Source organism: Cucurbita maxima, unplaced genomic scaffold, assembly GCF_002738345.1.
Source record: "Cucurbita maxima cultivar Rimu unplaced genomic scaffold, Cmax_1.0 Cma_Scf00027, whole genome shotgun sequence".
In the NCBI taxonomy this organism is placed as follows: Eukaryota; Viridiplantae; Streptophyta; class Magnoliopsida; order Cucurbitales; family Cucurbitaceae; genus Cucurbita; species Cucurbita maxima.
The window spans coordinates 2,292,523-2,314,778 of NW_019272043.1; the positions used below are offsets into that span (position 1 = coordinate 2,292,523).

The 22,256-nt window shown below is 35.2% G+C and overlaps 3 protein-coding genes across 6 annotated transcripts in view; 2 read left to right on the plus strand and 1 right to left on the minus strand.

Moving 5' to 3' along the window:
• Nucleotides 1–1,607: 1,607 nt before the first annotated feature.
• On the minus strand, nucleotides 1,608–6,305 carry LOC111499892. 3 transcript variants are annotated; one of them, XM_023151612.1, is made up of 12 exons: nucleotides 6,099–6,305; nucleotides 5,927–6,010; nucleotides 5,130–5,204; nucleotides 5,004–5,046; nucleotides 4,874–4,931; nucleotides 4,606–4,773; nucleotides 3,985–4,047; nucleotides 3,796–3,890; nucleotides 3,631–3,712; nucleotides 3,376–3,486; nucleotides 2,607–2,759; nucleotides 1,608–1,982 (listed from the first exon to the last, which is right to left on the minus strand). In XM_023151612.1, the coding sequence occupies exons 1-11, from the start codon at nucleotides 6,211–6,213 to the stop codon at nucleotides 2,619–2,621; spliced, it is 1,035 nt and encodes a 344-aa protein (XP_023007380.1). In that variant the 5' UTR covers nucleotides 6,214–6,305; the 3' UTR covers nucleotides 1,608–1,982; nucleotides 2,607–2,618. The 3 variants fall into 3 exon arrangements, with proteins under 3 accessions (XP_023007380.1, XP_023007381.1, XP_023007379.1); XM_023151613.1 differs by lacking the exon at nucleotides 1,608–1,982 and adding an exon at nucleotides 2,002–2,067; XM_023151611.1 differs by lacking the exon at nucleotides 1,608–1,982 and having other exon boundaries at nucleotides 2,360–2,759.
• A 3,484-nt stretch (nucleotides 6,306–9,789) lies between these two features.
• Nucleotides 9,790–15,208, plus strand: LOC111499707 (copper-transporting ATPase HMA4-like; the record flags this gene model as incomplete). The annotated part of the gene is made up of 7 exons (XM_023151341.1): nucleotides 9,790–10,562; nucleotides 11,240–11,711; nucleotides 11,993–12,160; nucleotides 12,277–12,531; nucleotides 12,997–13,119; nucleotides 13,209–13,694; nucleotides 14,595–15,208. Coding segments are annotated over 7 exons (2,670 nt in total), but the record flags the coding sequence as incomplete, so codon positions are not given.
• Nucleotides 15,209–17,325: 2,117 nt separating this feature from the next.
• Nucleotides 17,326–22,256, plus strand: part of LOC111499610 (histone-lysine N-methyltransferase CLF-like) — a 13,639-nt gene continuing 8,708 nt past the window's right edge. Inside the window, exons 1-4 of one of the 2 annotated variants that reach the window (XM_023151210.1) lie at nucleotides 17,326–17,971; nucleotides 18,185–18,298; nucleotides 19,204–19,305; nucleotides 19,422–19,741. In XM_023151210.1, the coding sequence (XP_023006978.1) occupies nucleotides 18,266–18,298; nucleotides 19,204–19,305; nucleotides 19,422–19,741 (455 nt within the window). In that variant the 5' untranslated portion in view covers nucleotides 17,326–17,971; nucleotides 18,185–18,265. The remainder of the gene's footprint in view (nucleotides 17,972–18,184; nucleotides 18,299–19,203; nucleotides 19,306–19,421; nucleotides 19,742–22,256) is intronic. The other variant, XM_023151209.1, reaches the window with a different exon arrangement.

The window sequence follows — 22,256 nt, forward strand, 5'->3', positions numbered from 1 at the left end:
ATCTGTAAGGATACTCATGTGACAAGGATGGTGTATACTATACATCGCCCAACCTCGTATCTTTGTGTTGTTTTATTGTATACGTCTAGGTTTTCATGTCTATTTATGATCTAGTGAAGTTTAAACTTCAACGATATTAGATTTCGTGAGAGGACAAATATTGTAAGTTGTAGCATTCTCTAATATCGAAAGGGAATAAAACAAGAACATGTTAAAACTTTCCGTGAAGTAAACTAGAGTAATTGTAACCGATCTTAGCACAACATTGATAACTCAAGTAGCATTGATGTCGAATGTGTTGAAGAACGTGACATTCAACGATGATGCTAGTAAGTTAGTGTTGTAGTGAACTGAATCAATAGAATGTATAGGGTGTGAAGATGACGAGATACTTGATTGTTACAATTATTACAATCAACTAAATGTTGTATCTTTCGGTATCAATATCACTGGAGACATTAACAAAAGTGTATATGACAAAGAACAATGCATTAAATCGAAGCCAAGCTTCATCGATGTGTCTATTATACTCCGGAAGATTGTTAGCAATAGGACAAACCGATAAAAGGGAAGTTCCCAGATGAGGAAATAGAGGAATGCAAGGCACTTTATGAAATTGTTTTACTTTAAATTTGAATAATATGAAATGTGTTGCAAATAGTTTAAAATATTTTTAACAGTGGAATTTGAAAGTTGAATGAATATATTTTTTTGATTGAATTTAGATAGTGTAAATGAATGACTAAAATTAAAATGTAATGTGGAGTAAAATTGATTAAAAAAGTGACCCAATAAAATAGTTTCTTAACTTATTATTAATTTGTTAGTGCCTAGAAGATTGATTTCTGAAGACACACAAATAAAAGAAACATAAATAAATATATTTCATACGAATGAATTATATAAGTTGAATCTCCAAGAGCAAATAAATAAATATATTTTATATACTCTTTTGTTAATGTATATGGGTCCAATTTTGAAATTTTAGGTCGGTTGGATTGGTGATCCGAACAACCCAAATAGACTTCACAAATTCTATTTATCCACGATACATGGTACCTAAAATCTCATAAAAGTTCAAATATCAAATATTTACATGTCACATCACTAGCATTAATTAGAAACATTATGTATTTTTTATTTTTTTTAAAAATAGGGTTAAGTTGGGTGGGACCGTAGCCCTATTCCAAAAAAAAAACAAAAAAAAAAAAACAAATGTCATCTTGCCAACCAAATCAAATTTTCTATTTTCTAAAAATTCAACCCAGATCAAACGGAAGGAAAAAAAAAAATTCAACCCAGCTTTTATAGTTTGGATTAGATAGTCTCAATTGGTCGAATTTTCCAATCATATAAGTACCTAAATAACTTATACCAATAAAAAACCTCAAATAGTTTTTTGAATTATATTTGCATTTTCAAATTTAATTAAAGAAATTAATATGAAATGTAATTAACAACATGAAACATAATTAATTAGGCATTAATTAATTTTATAGTTATTAAACCATTGATTAGGCATTAATCATTAACAAGTATAACCGACTACTTATTAATTTTATAGTTATTAAACCATTAATCAGGTATTAATCATTAACAAGTATAACAGTTAATGACTACTTTTAGGAGCATAACACAGTAATTAATATGTACATCTTAGAGGTTCAAATTTTCATGAAGGACTATTTTATAAGTGAGATTTTATAATTAACTAAAGTAAAGTAGTGAGGAGGAAACCAGTTAGCCCAAGTGGTTTGTAATTTGTATGCCACAATTAGAAGAGAGTAGAAGCCACATAGCCCAACCAAGCCAAACCATGTGAGTGAATTGTAGCTAGCAACCCAATTTAAGTCTTGAGTACTTGTTAATCCAACCCAGGCCAATCTCTCAAGCACCCAAAATATGTGCAAGAGGCTCCTCTATATGGCACAGGCTTATACCATTAGCTCCAGACTAACCAGAAGCGAATCATCGCTTTGCACCTACCCACCCATCATATTTCGTTAGCCTTAAGGCATCACAGTATCTTACATGAGTAACTTAAGAACACTGGTAAGCACTCTGAGTCTGCATAGTCCAATCAATCATTCGATAAGAGTCATACAACAGCTGTAAAATAATATCTTCAAGCAATGGATGATCGACTATGAGCATGTAAATCAACTATCAGAAACTATCCTTAATTAAAGGGTGTTTATATCGAAATGATTGGTAGCTATGGCAGTAAACGCTATATTCGGTTGTCATATACACAATACTAGCATCATTTTGCTATAAGTACAAACAACTACCCACTTGTTTACCTTATTGATAAAATGAATCAAGTAAAGGAAAAGGAAAAACAAAACTAATCACATCGGAAACAAAAATGTTCAAACACATTTCTCTGACATTTCTTATATGCTTTAGAAAAAAACATTATAATTTATCAAGAGAAACTTTGAGTATTCCTTGTCCCTCAGTCTACCCGATTCTTGTAGGGAAAGGATCGTCTCATCCATAGGGGAGAGAAAGAATGATGTTTACACAATGAAGAAATACAGATATAATTATATAGCCAGAAGGAAGAAGACAATGAAAATGAAGAGTTTAGAGAAGAAAAATGCCTCTGTTTGTATTCAGCCTCTGTAAAGTACGAATCTCGCAATCTCCTGAAGGCCAGCCTCCTCATAACATTGAGCAATACGCTCCACAGAGATGTCCCAAGTCCCATCAACCGAAGCTAAATCCAACAAAAAGGCAGCTTGATCCAAGGCAACCTGCAGTGCACGAGCCAGTAACAAAATTTATAGAAGTAATTTTTTAGTCTACTAAATGATATTTCTTGGTTTAAAATTGATCTTCAATCTAGATTTTTCGTATAGTTTTAATGTTTCAACAGTAGTATTGTCAACATATTGAAAGGAGTTTAAACTTAAAAATAATAATAGATTATTAATATGAAAGACATAGACACAAGTTACCCACTTGTTTAGTTTAGACCCGGTCAGATAGCCATTTGATTTCTGAAAATTATACTTGTTTTCTCATCATTTCTCTATGATAGGTTTCATCTTTCCTAAGAAAACTTTTGAATTCTTAATCCAAATTTCAAAAACAAAAACTATTTTTTGAACACAACTATTTTTAGTTTTCAAAACTTGGGTTAGTTTTTTAAAACACAGGTGAGAAGTAGATAACAAAACAAAGAAATCCACAGGTGGATGTAATATTTATAGCTTAATTAGCAAAAAAAAATCAAATGGTTATCAAATGGACACTCAACACACATGAAAATGTTCATATGCAAAGGGTAGTTTTGACAAAATAACCTGTTCTAATTCATGTTTGTCTGCTTGATAATTTTAAAGCAATCCATAAAGAACTGTGAAAAACCTGGGCAGGAGCCTTTCCCTTTTTGAGGTCTTCTAGCTTTCCTTCTTCTGTGACCTTCTCTTTCAAATACTCAATTTGTTCATCTTCCCATTGAGCGATATTAGCAACTTCCTGAATATGAGCCAAAACCAACTCAAGGATCAACTTTTTGCAAATATTCTTTGCTTAATCTTTCCCCATCTCTCCCAAGGCAAGCGGCTTAAAACAGAGAGCTATTAAGAAAAAGGCAAAAGAGATCAACCAGAAAGTCAATACCTCATACTTACAGCCTAGGGTCCACCATGGTGATTTTAAGGCTCCCCTCGCAGCATCCTTTGCTTCTGTTTTACGTCCCACCCTGAAGCATGAAGAAAGCACAGATTCTTTAGGTACATTCTCAGCCAAAGCATTTTTGGAGTGATGAAAAAAATCCCCACATACTTCAGCAAAACCTCTGCATTAAATACATATGGCCGTGCAAATCCTGGGAAGTGCTCCTTTTTAGTATAGAATTCTCCCGTCACCAAAGCTGAAACCTACACAAGCAGGTAAAGATATTCGAGTGCGTAAATTGGAGTCAAAGCTTCTTTCACTCACTGCATTTCAGTATTTCATAAACAACAGCCTTACAAGATCGCCTTCTTCAAAATGGCGCAATATTTTACGTTCTATGATATCTGGAAATATCCCAACCTGAGATTGAAACATTGTCAGACCTGGCACTGCAAGATACATTGCAAATGGTATAAACCTTTTTTTATTATTATGTTCACCCAAAATGTGCTTAGGAAGTATAACTTGTGTGAAGTGAGACTTAAAAACAGGAAAAAGAAAAGAAAAGAGGAAATTTTCTAATTGAAGGCTATAATGCCAGCACAAAATGCATTATGCAAAAATGTTACTTCTTCAGCAACAAGACAGAAGTAGAGTAGATAAAATATATTACTTAAATATGCTTTAAAGATACCTGTTTATGCATAAAAATATTTTTTGCATAAAAAATTATCTTTTATTTTCAAGAAGCATGAAAAAGAAGATTCTGAAGTCTAAAAACATCAGAAACTGAAAATTCTGTTTCTTTAGAGAGACCCCAAAAAGGTGATGATCAAGGCAAGCAGCTCTGTCAGGAGCACAACCAACTTGTCTGTCACCACATGGAAACGCCTTGCCCCATTTAAGAAAACATTTGTATACAAATTTATCCGTTGATGGGGACAATCAAGAGAAGTACCATGAGAAATTGTAGAATACCTTTTTCAGCAAATACCCATCAATGTTTTTGATCTGAGATTCAGCAAAATCACCCCTTACATAAAGTTTCTTCCCAGCATCAGCTGCTGCAAGAAATAGCTCATCATTTTGCTCTCCACTTCCTTTGGCATCTTCTTCCACTAGAAGTCTGTGAATAAATTGATCCACCTGCACAACAGAGAACTGAATTCTATATCAGAGTGTCTAAGGAAATGGTTTTAGAACATTGAAAAATGGGAAACAATTGCACAATAGATGCTTCACTTACGTTCTTGGCTAGTAGCCACACTCCATTCCTATTGACGTCCACTACTGGCATTTCCATCCTGAGGATAGAAGTTTATTAAGATGGAGGATGAACCACCCATAAGAAAATGTAAGAAGTTTATTCTTATTACCCAGCGGGTGCTGTTGGCCAGCGCAGCAATGCAGTTATAGTACCTTGAAACAAGAAGAAAGAATAGATTGAGATATCATACACCTACAAAGCGAACCAATTTGAATGAAAAATTCTAACATAATACCTGAGTTGTTTTTAGCCAGTGGAATGGCAAGAGGAATAATTCCTTGCTTGGCTCCCGGAGAAATTATGGATTCACCTGCTTAAAACCAACAATTTACAGGAGATTCCCATGTAGATAAGAATATGTCTGCAGGTTCAAAAAATGGGGCAACTCAGGCCTATAATTGGTTGTATAATTCTATAGTTATTTTTAGTATTTACTAGTATAAGAAAAGCCAATGCAACAGTTTATAGGGCAGAGGAAAATGCAAAGAAGCTGATAGAACCATTGGGGATGCAGATAGGCATGACATGACTCAGCATATAATTTTCAGAAAATAGAACATGGAATGAAGTTCAAGAAGGGCCTCGACCACTAGACCTCCAGGGATTCAAATGCTATTAGAGGCCTTAATTTATGAGAGAAGTAGCCATAAAAAAAAATAAAGGAACAACCAAGCCCAATATATTGCAGAAACGCATACATAACGATACATTAAGCGTACAATAATAAAAACTTGTGCCACAGGAAAATTGAAGCAAAAACTCAGGTTATTAATCGTTTTATAAAAATGTTGAGATATAACCAATTAGGTCTACGGATTTCCAATAGAATCGAAATCTATTCACGAGGACATTATTGTTTCAATTCTAATTAGAGAGTCAAGCTTCACACTCCTAATAAAATTTGTAAACAACTCCAAAGGACGAAGAATTCAGTGCCTGGACAAAATTGATGGATTCAATCGGGCAGGTTAGCGATTAATTGGTATAAAATTCATGATAGGAATGATTTGAAGCGCTTGACCAACGACATACCTCTAGTCTTCAGCATTTTCAACAAATTAGACAAATGCTGAGGAGGCTCAGTTGCCGCAACATCCTTGATGAATGATACATGGTCTGCAACACGGCGATGGTTCAAAAAGGCATTAAGATACTGAAAATCTATTAGGGAAATGTGCGAAAAATGAGCTCGCGGTGAACTTACTGGAAGTCGAAGAAGATGAAGCGCAACGGATTGTGACTCCACGGCGGCCGAGGAGCAGTGAGGGTAGAACGGCGGCGCGTGGACTTCCACAGACCACTCCACCACCAATTTTCATCCTGCTTTTTCGACCTTTTCGATTTACAATCGCTAAACGCAGCAATACATGGGCCTCATTGATAACGGCTTTTATCTCATCTTTTCTGTGAACAAAATATGAAATGAAAATTGAGGCGCTCCGATAAAGTTCCTGTTTTTTATTTTCCTAATTTCTTTTTTCTCTTTTTTTCTTTTTCTAACCGATATAACTTACAAATGAAATAATTAAATTGAACAAAAAACAAATAATTAATTAATTAAGTCTAAAAAGGGCAGTTAAATGTAAAAGTCCCATTTTTTTTTATCTTTTTTTCTTTTTAAATAAACAAGGCTGACATAAGCCTAGTGTAACCCTAAGCACGTTCCTTAAAACGTTAGCTCATTTTTTGTAATTACGAAAGGAGATGGCACTGGTAACGTACACGTAAAACCTAATTTCTATTAGACTTCTTGAAAACCCTAGTTGACTTGGGTATCAAAATGTATGTGGTCAAGTGTCGCGGTCATACTTATCTAAGACGTGTTACTTGTGACTGCATGTCGGATATTTCGGTCATACTTATCTAGGACGTGTTGTCCATGACCGCATGCTCGTCCCAAACCCCTTCTACTTGCTTCCATGTTAAATAGGTCTTTAGTATTATTGTTGTGCTAATAGATGGTCTATGACTGGTTACCAAAATCATGTTTACACCTATCAAGGCTAAAATGTCCAAAGTATATACTATAGGGAGATTGACTAGTTGTTACTTCTTCCTACTTGGATTATATACTATCAAAATTGTTGTTGTTGCTTATTCGTTTTTAGTCTGTAACATTATTTTCTTTAAAGTTGTTTTTAACATATTTTCTCATCCATGTTTTCTAAATCATTTCTCTCAAACATGACTTGAGGTTCGAGCACATATTGTTATTTATTCGCACAGTCTAAATTTTTGCACTAGTGACTTGTTTGTTGGGTTAGAACAAATGTCGTGCCATAATAATACAATTATAAAACCGAGTACCATGTTAGATATTGTCCTCTTATATTGGTGTCCTCTTTGAGCTTTCCCTTTCGGGTTTCCTTTCAAGGTTTTAAAACTGTCTAAAGGTTTCCACACCTTTATAAAAGGGTGTTTTGTTTTCTTCCCCATCCAATGTGGGACATCACAATCCACCCCCTTTAGGGCCAGCGCCGCTGACACTCTTTCTTTTCTGGACCCCAACAAATCCACCTCCTTTGGGGCCGTCCTTACTGGCACACGACGCACACTACCTTGTGTCCTTTTAGGGAACAACGATAAATCTGACACATAGTTTAGTGTCTGGCTCTGATATAATTTGTAATGCCCCAGATCTACTGCTAGTAGATATTATTCTCTTTTAGCCTCAAATAGAGCCCCATATCTACGGCTAGTAAATATTATCCTCTTTGAGCTTTCTCTTTCGAGCTTCCCCTCAAGACTTTAAAAGTCATATGCTAGAAGAAGGTTTTCATACCTTAATATGGGACATTCACAGTATCATTAATCATTTTCATTTTTAGACCTTAAACTTAAAAAAAAAATATATATATATTTAATATTTGTAATCGATCTTTACCGTTAATAATTTTTTTTTAAAAGAGCCCATAGAGACTAGAACAACCTCAAGTTTTGAAATTTTTAGTGTAATCCCGTGCAGCTATTTTCAGGCAATGAACAGACCTGTTAGCCTTCCGTCTTTCTCTGACTCGGTCTTCCCGCTCCTGAATACGCCACATCATCTCACCACTAACCAAAAACCAACCCAAATCACACACTTTCTCTCTCCTCTTCCCATTTCCCCCTTCCTCCTTTTCTCTCTCCTTTTCCGGCAGCCACCGGATTAATAAAAACAAAAAAAAACAAAAAAAAGCTCGTCCGTCTGCAGTCTGCACGGTGCCACTTCTTCCTCATTCTCCGGCCGACGGCTTCTCCGACCACCACTGTCACCCTCCTCTCTTCCTAAACTTGATTTGTCTGTCACAGATCCGAACAACAACCGGGTAACGTTAATGCCTCATTTCTTCTTTTCTTTTCTTTTTTTCTTAACATTCTCTTCATTTTGTTTAATTAATTGATCTTGGGTCATTGTTGCTTTGATTATAGTTTCCAAATTTTCTGTTTTGGGATTAGAAACCAGAACAAAAATCCATATTTGAAATATTTTTTTTATGAGAAGTAAGAATGATTTGTTGGTTGATATTTTTTTTGAATCTGGTGAATCATAACCACCAACTAAATCTTACCCAGTAAACCTTTCAACTTTACGAGATTTTGATTATAAATTTAAGATGCAAGGTTAAGTAGAACCTTCAAATTATAGCTCTACACCCAACTCAAACCAATTAGAGAATAGATAGTTGGGTTGGATTGTAAACTCTAGTCTAGTTGCTCGAGTCACCAAACCAATTAATACTAAATTTTCTATTGGTTCAATCCATTTTTTTCAACCCAACCTAACCTAACCTATCCCATGTGTGTCTCTAAATATAATTCTAAAAAACGAAGAAAAAAGTACCCTATTAAAGTATTTTGAGTATCTATGGAACTTGTTGTTGAGTTTTATATTTCTCAAACAAAAGTTAAAGTATTTTAAGTATCTTATGTAACTCGTAGTTGAGTCTTATATCATACAAGTGATTAACGTACTTACAGACGAATAGTAACTCGAAAATGCTATGAAAGAGGAAATAAGAATTTTTATATGGTCAAATATTATTATAATTTTGTTTGTGTAGTATTTTTAGATAATTAAAAAATATAAAATGAGAGGTTTGGAAAACAATTATTAATCCTTAAAAAAAGAAAACAATTATAAAATAATTAGAATAATGAGATCAAATTTAGTATTTATTTTTAAGAAGTTTTTTTTTTTTTCATATATATTATAAATTAATAAAATTTAGGTTTTGTGGCTGTAGGGTAGGGTAAGATGGATGGCAGTATTAATGATCTTAAGGTGCCTCTAAATCCACGGGACCTCGATAATGTAAGTCCACCTTATAATAATTAATAACTATTTTACTTTTAGTTTCTTCATTTTTTCTAATTTTTCTTCATTAAATTTTAAATTTTAATCAAATTAAAAAATATATACATACATTTTTCAAATGATATTTTAGTTTCAAAAAGCTTGAAAATTTAAAAAATTTATAAATTAGATAACGAGAGTAATGAACTTTACAAAAAAAAAAAAAAAAAAAAAAAAAAAAAAAAAAAAAAAAAAAAAAAAAAAAAAAAAAAAAANAAAAAAAAAAAAAAAAAAAAAAAAAAAAAAAAAAAAAAAAAAAAAAAAAAAAATACAAATTATAAGCTCAAATAATATTAAATTTTATATTTTTAGAATTACACTCTTATCACTCCAAAGTATGTCTATGGATATAATCATGGAATTCAATTATTTTTGAATTATTCATAATTATAATTTGAATTAAAGTTTGTTTTATACTTTTAGTTTTTTAGTTTTCTATTTGGTTAAATCTGTAAACCATTTTCACAAATATAAAATAAATAAATAAATAAATAATTGAAGGTTCATAATTCACCAAATTAATAGAAGTATTATTATTTTTAAGAAGAGTGGAAAATAAATAAAGAACGGTAACATTTCCGATCCCAAGTATGTCGTCGGAATATCACAGGAAGACAGAGTGGCAGAATTTCTAGAAGCCGGAGGTTTCGCCGCCGAGGAGTTCTCAGAACAAGGCATTGCAATATGTCGTCTAAGAATCAGAAGAATGGTCTGCACGGCCAAAGCCCGATCACTTCAACATGCCGTACGCATGGTCAACGGCGTCAAACGAGTACTCATCGGTCCCGGAATAGATGAAGCCAAAATCTTCTTCGATCCAAATTTGACCACCGAAGCCGAAATCCTCGCTGCCACCGATGATTCCGGCTTCGAATCCGAGCTCATCTCCGCCGCAGACGAGGCCTACAAAGTTCATATAAAACTCGATCAAGTTGGCCCTGCGGACATGACCGCCATAAGAACCTCTCTCGAGCAAGCTTCTGGAGTGAACTCTGTTGAAATGGATGGGCCAGGGCAGATGGTTTCCATCCACTATGACCCTGACCGGACTGGTCCGAGGTCCCTTTTGCAGTGCCTCAAGAGCTACGGAGCGAGTTTGTATGTGCCACCGAAGAGAAGAGATGTGGAGCAGCTTCAAGAAGCTTGTACTTATAGGAACTTGTTCTTGTTCAGCTGCTTGTTTTCTGTTCCTGTGGTGGCTTTTGCAATGGTGCTTCCTATGCTTCCTCCTTATGGGGAGTGGTTGAATTTTAGGGTTTACAATATGCTTACTGTTGGAATGGTTCTTAAATGGATCTTCTGCACACCAGTCCAGTTCTTTGCTGGCCGGAGGTAATTTTATCATCAATATCATTGTAACTATCAATATTGTGGTGTTATCAGCTTCCTCCCATTGGCTTCTTCATAGTCTCTGTTTCTCATTTCTGCTAGCCTCTAGTTTCTAATAACTAGGTAACATTTTCTTGTTTCTAGTTTCTCCCAAAGAAATGAGACAGAGAAGAAAATTGGGTTTCCATTAGAAATGGACATTGTTTAAAAGGGTGAAGACTAATTACTTCTTGAATTTCATTAAATTATGATTTGGCTATGTTTGGTTTGATTTTAGTCTTAGGGTTTATAAGTTTCAATTCAATCTCTGTTATTTTGTTAAATCTTTGCAATTGTTCATTAAAAGGTTTGCATTGTTCTTAAGTGACATGTTTTTCTTTGCTTGTGTGTGGAGAGAGGTGATAAGAGGCAGCGTTGAAACTGTGAAATATTGGATAAATTCAAGAGCATTTTGGATAAGAAAGTGCTGCTTAACACATTTATGGTCTTATTTTTCAATGGAAAAAGGCAGGAATAAGAAATTAAGCATCAGATACTATTTTCTTTGTCAAGAAAAACAAGAAACAGGAAAAAAGGAGCTGAAAATGAGAATGTTACAGCTTAAGGTTTAGAATCCTAGTTTTCTTGAAGTTGAAATGTGTTTTAGATAGTTTAATGGTTTTGTGGATAATTTTTAACAGATTTTATGTAGGATCATACCGTGCATTACAACAGAAATCAGCAAATATGGATGTTTTGGTTGCTGTAGGCACCAATGCAGCATACTTTTACTCAGTATACATAGTATTTAAAGCATCCACTTCCAACTCTTTTAGAGGGAAAGATTTCTTTGAGTTTAGCTCCATGTTGATCTCCTTCATTCAACTTGGAAAGTATTTGGAGGTCATGGCCAAAGGGAAATCATCAGATACTTTAGCAAAGCTTGCTCATCTTGCTCCTCATACCGCTTGTTTGATGACCTTTGATGATCATGGAAATTTGCTATCAGAGATGGAGATTGATACCCAGTTGATACAGAGGAATGATATCATTAAGGTTGTTGCTGGGGCAAAAGTTCCTGTTGATGGAATTGTTATTAGTGGTGAAAGCAATGTGAATGAGAGTACAATTACTGGAGAAGCAAGATCCATTGCGAAAACACCTGGTGATAAGGTACTTTTTTCTTGTCCGTTCGGATATATATAAAAAGATAGGATTCGATTCATTTTAATAAGAAAGAAAAACAAATAGGATTGATTATGTATCAAAATTGCATCACTACATCGAAGGAAGGCTTTTTTGTAAATATATTGAGTTTATAGCTTGGTACCCAAAATCAATGATTGTCATTGTGTACATAATTCGTGTTAGGATCTACCAAAGAAATTATCTTTTAAGTTTGCGGGACTGTTAAATTTAGCTCATAAATTTGCACCGTTTGATGCCATGAACAGGTTATTGGCGGGACTGTCAATGAAAATGGATGCTTATTTATTAAGACCACACATGTTGGATCTGATACTACACTTTCTCGAATTGTACAACTTGTGGAATCAGCTCAGCTATCACGAGCACCGGCTCAAAAATTAGCAGACCGGATATCAAAGTTTTTTGTTCCTGTTGTGAGTTTAATTATTTACCCATTAGCTTGGTACAAATTACTGCCTAATAAAACTTAAGAGTCTCTTACCATGAATAATTTTAAAGTTCTGTTTCCTTCTTTCTTTTTCACATTTAGGTTGTTGTGGCAGCATTTGTGACATGGCTTGGTTGGTTAATTTGTGGGGAAGCTGGTTTGTACCCTAAACATTTTATTCCAAAGGGCATGGATGAGTTTGAACTTGCACTGCAATTTGGCATTTCAGTGCTGGTGATCGCGTGCCCATGTGCCCTTGGTTTAGCAACACCAACTGCTATCATGGTTGCATCAGGGAAGGGTGCTTCTCTTGGTGTCCTCATTAAGGGAGCAAGTGCACTTCAAAATGCGTACAAGGTACTCTATGTCTACGCCTACATTGAATGTCCATTTGTTAGTAACATAAAATGCTTTAAAGAAATAGTTAAAAGCATCTTAAACTACTTTTTTGTAGAGCATTTTTCTTTTAGCTTAAATGCTTTAACAAGAAGTCTTAAAATTACTTTTAAGAACGTAGAACCCTAAGCGTGTTTGAGTGCTTTCAGTAAAAGCACCCCAACTATAAATACTTCAGTAAAAAAGGAATGTTTGATATTTTGTTTTACAGTGCTTTTAAGTGCATCTTGGTCAAGTACTTTGGCCAACTACACTTTACAAGTGCCTTCTCACAAAGCACTTCAAGACGTTTTTTACATATTTTTATAGTACTTTTGTCCTTTGAACTTTCAACCATGAAGGTTTCATTTGTGGATGATTATGGAATTGGTTAACTTTTTACTTGGGTGAATATTGAATCAAAGCCTTTTTATTTCAACTGAACAGGTGAAAATGGTAGTTTTCGACAAGACTGGAACTCTAACGGTTGGCAGGCCAGAGGTTGTTAGTGTTGTGCTTTTTTCTACATTTCCAATGCAGGAGCTCTGCGATGTAGCAATAGCAATTGAGGTGAGTGCACTTGTAATTCAAGTTGATGGATCATGCAAAGTAAATGAGATTAAAATTGTGTTCTTACTTGTTTTAATCTTTGTGTTTAGTCAAACAGCAAACACCCTTTAGCAAAATGTGTAGTGGATCATGCAATGAAAATGAGAAAAAAGTTTGGGGCCCGAACCGAATGTCGCAAACGCATACAGAACTTTGAGGTGTTCCCGGGAGGAGGGGTTGGAGGAAAAATTGATAGAAAACCAGTTTTAGTAGGAAACCGAAGGCTCATGCGAGCTCACAACATTGTTGTTGGTCCTCAAGTCGATCGTTATGTTATAGAAAATGAGCGGCTGGCTCAAACATGTATATTAGTGGCTATAAATGGCAGGGTAGCTGGAGGTTTTGGTGTTATAGATGCGCCAAAGTCTGGGACTAAAGCTGTTATATCGTATCTTCGCTCAATCGGCATCTCAAGCATAATGGTCACTGGCGATAACTGGGCCACAGCATTTGCCGTTGCAAGAGGGGTTGGGATCAATGAGGTCTTTGCAGAGATGGATCCAATTGGAAAAGCTAACAAGATCAAATCCTTAAAGGTAAAACTTCTGTTTCTCCAGCTTGACTTGCTGCATCTGTAGGAAATTTTATGGTCAAGCTCAATAAGAATAATGAGATTGAAATGATATAGCCATGGGTAATATATTTATTTTGAGTAACTAATGTTAGGAACCATGAATGTCTACAATGGTACGATATTGTCCACGTTGAGCATAAGCTCTCATTGCTTTGCTTGTGGTTTCCCGAAAAGGCCTCATATCAATGAGATGTATTCTTCCCCTTAATTACTCAATGTGGGACTCCCTCCCAACCATCCTCGACAATCATCTCCTTGAACAAAGTACACCATAGAGCCTCCCCTAAGACTTATGGTGCCCTCGAACAGGCTCCCCTTAACCGAGGCTCGACTCCCTTCTCTATAGCTCTCGAACAAAATACACCATTTGTTCGACACTTGATTCACTTTTGACTACACCTTCGAGGCTCTTAACTTCTTTGTTTGACATTTGAGAATTCTATTGACATGACTAAGTTAAAGACATAACTGTGGTATCATGTTAGGAACCACGACTCTCCACAATGGTATGATATTGTCTACTTTGAGCATAAGTTCTCATGGCTTTGCTTTTGGTTTCCCCGAAAGGCCTCATACCAATAGAGATGTATTCCTTACTTATAAACCCATGATCATCCCCTTAATTAGCCTAGGTAGGACTCCCTCCCAACAATCCTCAACGAATAAAAATGACCAAATTTGTAAACTTTCTGAATTATTGTTCACAACTAATATAGACATTAAAAGTACAAGGATGAACATGATATAAACCAAACTGACTATATTGAAGTGTACGACTGGTGTGGTCATTAAAGTTCATGAAGTAACTGATCCTTTATCAAGTTCATGAAGTAACTGATCTTTTGTTGACAAGTGAACGCAGACAACAGGGAATATTGTGGCAATGGTGGGAGATGGAGTAAACGACTCGCATGCCTTAGCTGCAGCTGATGTTGGCATTGCCATTGGTGCTGGAACAAATATTGCTATAGAAGCAGCTGATATAGTTCTCATGCGAAGCAATTTAGAAGATGTAGTTACAGCCATAGATCTCTCAAGACAAACTGTTTATCGTATATGGCTTAACTACATCTGGGCACTTGGCTATAATATTATAGGTATGCCTATTGCTGCCGGAATCTTATATCCATTTACTGGAATCCGATTGCCGCCGTGGCTCGCGGGTGCCTGCATGGCTGCTTCTTCCCTTAGCGTCGTATGTTCTTCTCTCTTATTGAAATGCTATAGGAGACCCTTGAATTTTCAATCCACTTGAAATGTTGAGTTTGGTGTGAGTTTGTGATGAAAAAGTGATGATTTTAGTTGTGATTCAATTCAATTTTCAAGATTTTTTGAAAATACTTCTGTTAGAAGTAGCGAAGGTAGTGCTTTTTTGTAATGAAATAAGTGTTGTACTCTGAAAAAAGTCATTTCAAACTCGTTCATTTCCTAGTTTTTGTATCTTTTCCTCATAGATTGATAAATAAATTATTCTTTATAGCCTTGGTTGTAGGTAGGCCTTCCGGAATTAGATGGCTTAATAGGTAGGTTAGTGACCTCCATCTTGGAGCAAATTTTGTGGGCTATTTGTCTCGAGGTTGTTACGTGTGTATAACAATTTTATGTAGGAGGCTACCCATAGAAAAACTTCTGAATTTTCAATTCTAATTTCTGAATATTTCGTAGAACTTGTTCCTTATCTTCCCCTTCAGCTTATGAAGAGGTTTAGGAAGCATGAGTTCATATGTGGGCTTCCAAGTTCTCGATTCTTCTTCTCGACACAATACCCATTTTTCACATAAATTAGAGGTTAATTGGGTAGCCCAATAGAGAGCTCCTTAGCTTTCGACTTCTTCATGAATTCTTCTCCTCTCATCCCCACGAACCTCATGGTACCCTTGGATTGAAGCTTATTGGAGCATAGTTGATGAATTTGGAGTTTCCTCATCCACCAAAAATGGACCCGATAAGCTTTTTCTTTGATTCCCCTCGATCCTACTTGTCTTTATTTTCGTGGTCTTCATGAAACTTATCTCACCAACCTACTTAAACACTGGTTTGGAGGGACGACTTAGCTTGTAGGCTCCAATTAGATTTATGCATCTTATTTCCTCGTTCGACATGGATGCTTGAATTGAGGGAATGAATTATGGACACTTTCAACTCTCGAATCCTGAATCCTTCATCGAACCTATTGGAGAGCTCATTTAGAATGAGTAGAAATTGTTTTGAAAGAAAATGGTTACCCGTAGCCCTCAATTTTAGAAGAAATTCGAAGAGGCTCAATTTTACTCGATTATTGTTCCAAATGAAGGTCTCCTTCAAATTTTATAAAGCTTAGACTGACAAAATTTAAAGTTGAATTTTCTAGATATTTTATCATGAATATCTTCTTCGATCAGCGAGCGAATTGTATTTGATGAGGTGTGAGTCTTCTAGAGGTTATCTGAGTTTGGAGGAAATCCAACCGTTAGATTTCAAGATATCCTCGATTTTGTACAGGGCTAATGCAGCATATTAAAAGTGGCATTTTCGTAATTCTTTCAATCTTCAACGGTATTTTAATCCTTACTATTTTATGAATATTTCATTATTATTTTGCGAATCATTGCCCGTTCTTTGGCATCTTGAAATTTCTTCTCGAAAAAAAATAAAAAGTGCATAACATTCCTTATAAAGGAGAAAAATGACATTTTTTTTTTGCCCTTATGCATACTTTTTCTTCCTTTTCCGATCTTTTCCAAAGGCCTTAAATTCTTATAATTTCTCTTGCTAGAGCATTGAAATTAGTTACGTCTGCCCATTGTCCTTGCTTGGATCCCTTACATCTCACATGAACATCGTAAACTAACTTGAGTTACTTTTAACCTTACCTGTGGTATTACCAATTCTCGTGCTCTTAACAACTTTTTTCCAAAGTTCGCTGTTCTTAACTTGTCTTTGGGGATACTTGTTCATAATCATGTCTTTTCATGTTCCTTTATTGAGTATCTTGAAATTTATTCTCGAAATTAAAAATTCGAGAAGTTCCTTAAAAATTGAAAAAATAAATGTCGTTTTTGCCTTTTATGCTTACTTTTTCCTTTCGAGTTACTTTACCAATGGTCTTAAATCCTTATAATTTTTTTGTTAGGGCATTAAAATATTTATTTAGGTCTCTTTGAACCTTTTAATCTTGAAGTATTATAATAGTTGTCCATTACAATATTGTTAATTGAAACAAAAACTCATTTTCTCTTTTACGTTAGATTGAACATGATACAATTTGTATTTAAACCTATGGATGCTTAACATTTATTTTGATAGCAATGAAAATAACTTAAGCAATGGAATTAAAATTATACTCAACCCAAATAAAGACTAACAACTAGTTGATTCCTATGCCTCAAGCTATTCTAGATTTTAGAGCATTTTGAGCAATTTGCAGAAATGTTGGTGGAGGAAAGGGTTAAGTTCAAGTTGTTGAAAGTTTGTTCCTAATTTGTAGCTCACGTTCTTGGGCCTCCTGGCTTTCTATAATCTTGCAAATTAGTTGTATGGCCTATTAAACACAGCAGCTCAACCCCATAAACTCTCTGAAATTGCATCATTTCTTCACATTTGGAGCCTATCCAATACCATATTAGACATTTTGAGAGATGGAAATGAACTTGCATCTTGGACGCGTTTTAGTGCTCATTTTAATGGGTAATCACTTGTGAACTCAAAGCTTGAATTGTCAATACTCAGAAAAATCTCAGCTTTTTTAGTTCCAGAGTGGCGAGATCTTCTACCATTGGACGAGAGGCGCAGAGATGGGGTGCTGAGAGGCTCTAGTTTTGTGTTACTGTGTATAATTCAAAACAACGACGTCACTCTCCTTTTCCCCCCCAAAATTTCTCTTACAAAGTCTCTCGTTCCTTTCACCAAACAAACGCGTTTCTATCCCGAATTTCTATTTTTTTTTTCACCTTTTACTTTGATTCCTAAACAGTTCTAGTTTCTTTGGTTTATGTATTCTTTTCATCGATAATGCCCATCAGGGTCGCAGTCTAAATTTGGAAGAAGCCGCTCCCATGATGAAGATGCCTCATTTGGCTGACTTTAGGGTTTCGGGTCGATAACCCATCTCGATTTTTGCTTTGTATCCTTCGGATTTTGGTTTTCCATTGTGGATTTGGGTTGAAGTTTTCATCGGCAGCTTCGCCAAAGTCAATGGCGTCGAAGGTTTCTTTGCCTTCACCTTCAGCCGATAGATCGGAATTGCACGATGATCCCCAGGTACTGTGCTTCTCTTCTCTTAATTCATCTTCCATTACCCAGAATTTGAGTTCTAATTGCGGGTGAGAATCTGTTAATTTTTGTTGTTTGGTTCCGGTGTTTTGTTTTGTGATTAGACTTGTCAGTTTTGTGACGGCATTGTGAGAAAATAGTTGGCTTTTGATCATTGCATTTAAGATTCATTTGCACTTTGATGAGGTGCTTGATCCACAGGTGCTTTGCTAAATTTCCCAACAGCATCTGAGAAGTTTTAGTATCAATTTTTGGTGTTTCTACGTTACTGCGCACTACAAAATGAGCAATGTTTGTAATTTGGGGATCGTGGTGGTAATTTTCTCCATTTGTTCTTCTATTCACGTTCCTTTCTAACAGCTAGGATTTATCAGGATTTTTTTTTCCTTTTTCTCACCGGTGAGATGTTCTTATTGAAGTATCCATTTGTTTTTCTGCTCTTTATTGGTGTAAAGGCAAGCATCTTGTTCTGATTATTGTCTTTATACACTTCTGGCTAAATGGATAACTCCTTTTTGTTAGATGAACACGACGCTCCACAATGGTATGATATTGTCCGCTTTGAGTATAAGCTCTCATGGCTTTGCTTTGGGCTTCTCCAGAAGGCCTCATACCAATAGAGATAACATTCTTTGATTATAAACCCATAATCATTCCCTAAATTAGCCGATGTGAGACTTTCATCCATCACCTCCCGAACATTCCCTAAATTAGCATTCCTCGATTAAGGGGAGACTACTTTGTTCGAGGGGTGATGTTGGATGAAAGTCCCACATTGACTAATTTAGGGAAAGATCATGGGTTTATAATGAAGGAATACTATCTCCATTGGTATGAGGCCTTTTGGGGAAGCCCAAAGCAAAGCCATGAGAGCTTATGCTCAAAGTGGGCAATATCGTACCATTGTGGAGAGTCGTGTTCATCTATCACTTTTTTTGTCTCTTGGGTCTTGCCCTTCCTCTAGTAATATTCATACACCAATGATGTTTGTTCTGAAAAAAAAGTATCTATCAGTTTTTCTTCAATATCTAAGCTTCACTTTCTTATTGGAGTGTTATCTCCAATTTTCTTTGTTGATCCCTATGATTCTGGTGAAACCTATTCTTATTAATTTACTTGAAATAGAAAAAAAGAGAGAAATTAGTTCATCATTTGTATTCTATGGGAACAACCACCTGTTAACTTTATTAACTTGTTTAACTTTCTGCTGTTCCCCATAGACAATGAAACCACAAGGACAAGATCCTGCTCCTAAGGAGATCCTATCAGTCATTGATTTTCTAAAGAAGCAAGTTGCCGGTGAACGTTGTAACTCCATACAGGTGTTTTCATTACTATGGTCACACAAGTTTCTCACTTTTTTAGCTAGCTTAGAGTTGAATTTTGCGTTAATAGTGTATCAATATTAACTTCTACTGGATCTCTCTTAATTTTTCAGAAAAGAATGGAAGAAAACAAGCAGAAGTTAGTCGACATCACCACTCACTTGCTGAAATCATCAGCAGAAAGAAGGATAAGAAGGTTACATGATTCAGATAAGGGAGTGGATCTATTGACAAAGAGGCAGAAAGATGCCCTTGATATGCAGAATGGTATAGATGTAAGTGATGGGGAAAATGACCAATCTCAAGAAGATGGGCATGCATCTTCTGCTGTTCTTCTTGGATCTAATGTTGCAGTTAGAAATGCTGTACGACCTATTAAGCTTCCTGAAGTTAAAAGATTACCTCCTTATACTACATGGATATTTTTGGACAGGTATGTAAAATTTCTTCACTTTTCCTTATCTCTTTTCTGAAATTCCTCTAATTAGTTAGTATTATTTGAATTGTCTGAGCAGCTCAAATCCATGGAGGTATTGTGTGGTTGTGGGTAACTAGTATGGATGCAGAGTTTTGGGGGTTGTATAACACCATGTAACTGAAGTTTAAGATTTTGCTCAAGTCCTAATCGTAATTATCTTTTTCTATTGTTGTTAGAATACTGGATTTTATTCCTTTTTCGTGATATTCTACTTTAAGTTACCTGGTTACAGTTTTGAAGTCTCGATGGGGTTCATATAGAAGTTGTTTTGTGCAAGGCTGGGTCATAGGCTGATAGCATTGCCTGATGGCATGCGGGCATGCGGGCATGCATTATGGCAAGTATCATTTAAAATAAAAATTAATCGTGCATACATCTGGTTGGAAAACAATCAAATGAAGTATTTACGGAGAGTAAGAATTCTCCTTTTCACTATCATTTTTTTGTCACTCAAGGATGTATAGCCTCTCTCTCGAGTGTGGAGAATCAATTTATGCAATATCGCTATCTTGAGAACATTATAAGTCATTTACAAGGCTATGCTTTTTCTAAGACTTCCTTTGTTTATGCTTGCCTAATTTTTGTAAAAGTGGATACCTAACAATAATAAAAAATATTATACATACTAATAGCTTCAAGCATGAGAGATGAGAGGTGGTCGCTCTGTTCTCTTTCCTCTTGTTTTTACCTTCCTAAATTCTCCACCAAAATTTCTAATCTCAGCCAATTCATTTTCATTGGATTTCTGATTAAGTATCTTCTATCAGATTTACCTTTTCATGGTCAGTTGTTTGATTGTTTCTTCCTTTAGAAAATGCATTAAGTAGATGTTATGTTGTTAATAAGTACTTTTGTATTTGGTGTGAAGAAGATTGCTTTTATATAGAAGATAATAAAAATAAGATGGTCATTCCCTTTCCTTTTCTCAACTTTAGTGGTTTGAAAACTCCTTGGTTGAATCGATGCATTATCCCTTACGTTTGAACATTTTAAAGCAAAATAGAGCTGCAAAAGGAACTACTACTTGATTGCAGAAATGTGTCTTCTTTGGGCTGGTTCTTTGAATGTGTAGTATGGCCTTCAACAAGGGGAAGGAAGTTAATCGAAGTTCTACTTAAAATTTCCAAAGAGGGTGGATCACCTTTTGAGATATGTTAAGTGATTATCTCAATAAATTTGAAAGTAACATGCAAACTCCTCTAGTTCAGTTAAAGGATTATTCCATGAAGGAAGATATCATTAGGTTGTCCTATGTGGATGCTATGAGAAGGATTTTAGAGCCTAAAGCTCCAAATAAATCAAGTACAGATTCAGACGATTCTAGAATGTTTCTTTTTAATCCTGAACAACTCAGAAAAACCAAGGGATTTTCATTTATATTGGGTGAGAAAAGAAAGGAAGTAGTAGACTTGGATTGGATCTCCATTATGTTAATTTCTAGACTATATGTTCATGATGATTGGAAGAAAATCAAGAAAGCGTTAGAAGTCCATTTTGAAGCCACCTTTCTGGTTAATCCATTTATGGTTGATAAAGCAATACTTCAAATGGAAGATGGAAGAGTCTTGAGTAGTCTTGGTCCAAATGGGAGATAGATGTCCATTGGAATTTTCTATTTGAAATTTGAGAAACGGTCAGATGAAAAACATAGCGAACCAGAAGTTATTTTAGGCTATGGAGGGTGGATTTTATATTGAACTTGCCTTTGAAATATGGATGGGGTAGGGATTTATGCTTTTGGACTATGAATCCTCCCTTGTAATTCTTGTCCATCTTTTATGTGACCCCTCTCCCTTGAGCAGTTTTCCTTCTCTTGGTTGTGGAAGGTTAAAATTCCAACAAAGGTCAAATTCTTTGCATGATATGTTTTGCTTGAGAGGGTGAGTACTCTTGATTGTTTGCATGCCATGTTTTTCTTGAGAGGTGAATATTCAGAATCATGTTGCATCCTTTGTGGCGGGGCCACATTAGTACCTAATTTTTAAGAAGATGGCGAGAACTTAGACCACATTCTTTGGAGTTGTTAGTTTGCTTGGTCTATTTGGGTTGCATTTTTTAGATGTTTGATTTTATTCTAGTTAGAAGTTTCTGGTTTGAGAGGAATCATAGATTTTTTAGAGATTCGGAGAGTTCTTCATGAAAGGTTTTGGTTACTTTAGTTAGGTTTATAAATGCCTTTCGTATCAGTTTCTAGGAGCCTTGTTCTTTTTCTCTACGATATTATTTTGGATTGGAGGCCCTTTTTGTATAATAAGCTTTGAGTAAGGCTCCTTTTATTGAGCTGTCTTTTTGTAGTAGGCCTTTTCATTAGTTTTTGTATTATTTCATTCTCTCGATGAAATTCAGTTTCTTATATATATATATATAAAAGAATGGTGAACCACAGGAACTACAGTTTCCATGATTTGTTTCTTGTTTTTTTTTTTTTTTTTTTTTTTTTTTTTTTTTTTTTTTTTTTTTTTTTTTTTTT

Excerpts from the sequence above, each read along its gene's own strand:
- LOC111499892 (XM_023151612.1), bottom strand. The coding sequence starts at position 6,213 with ATGAAAATTGGTGGTGGAGTGGTCTGTGGAAGTCCACGCGCCGCCGTT. Across the intron at positions 6,011-6,098 it reads TTCATCTTCTTCGACTTCCA|ACCATGTATCATTCATCAAG; the intron begins GTAAGTTCACCG and ends GCCGTGTTGCAG. Across the intron at positions 4,932-5,003 it reads TGGCCAACAGCACCCGCTGG|GATGGAAATGCCAGTAGTGG; the intron begins GTAATAAGAATA and ends TTCTATCCTCAG.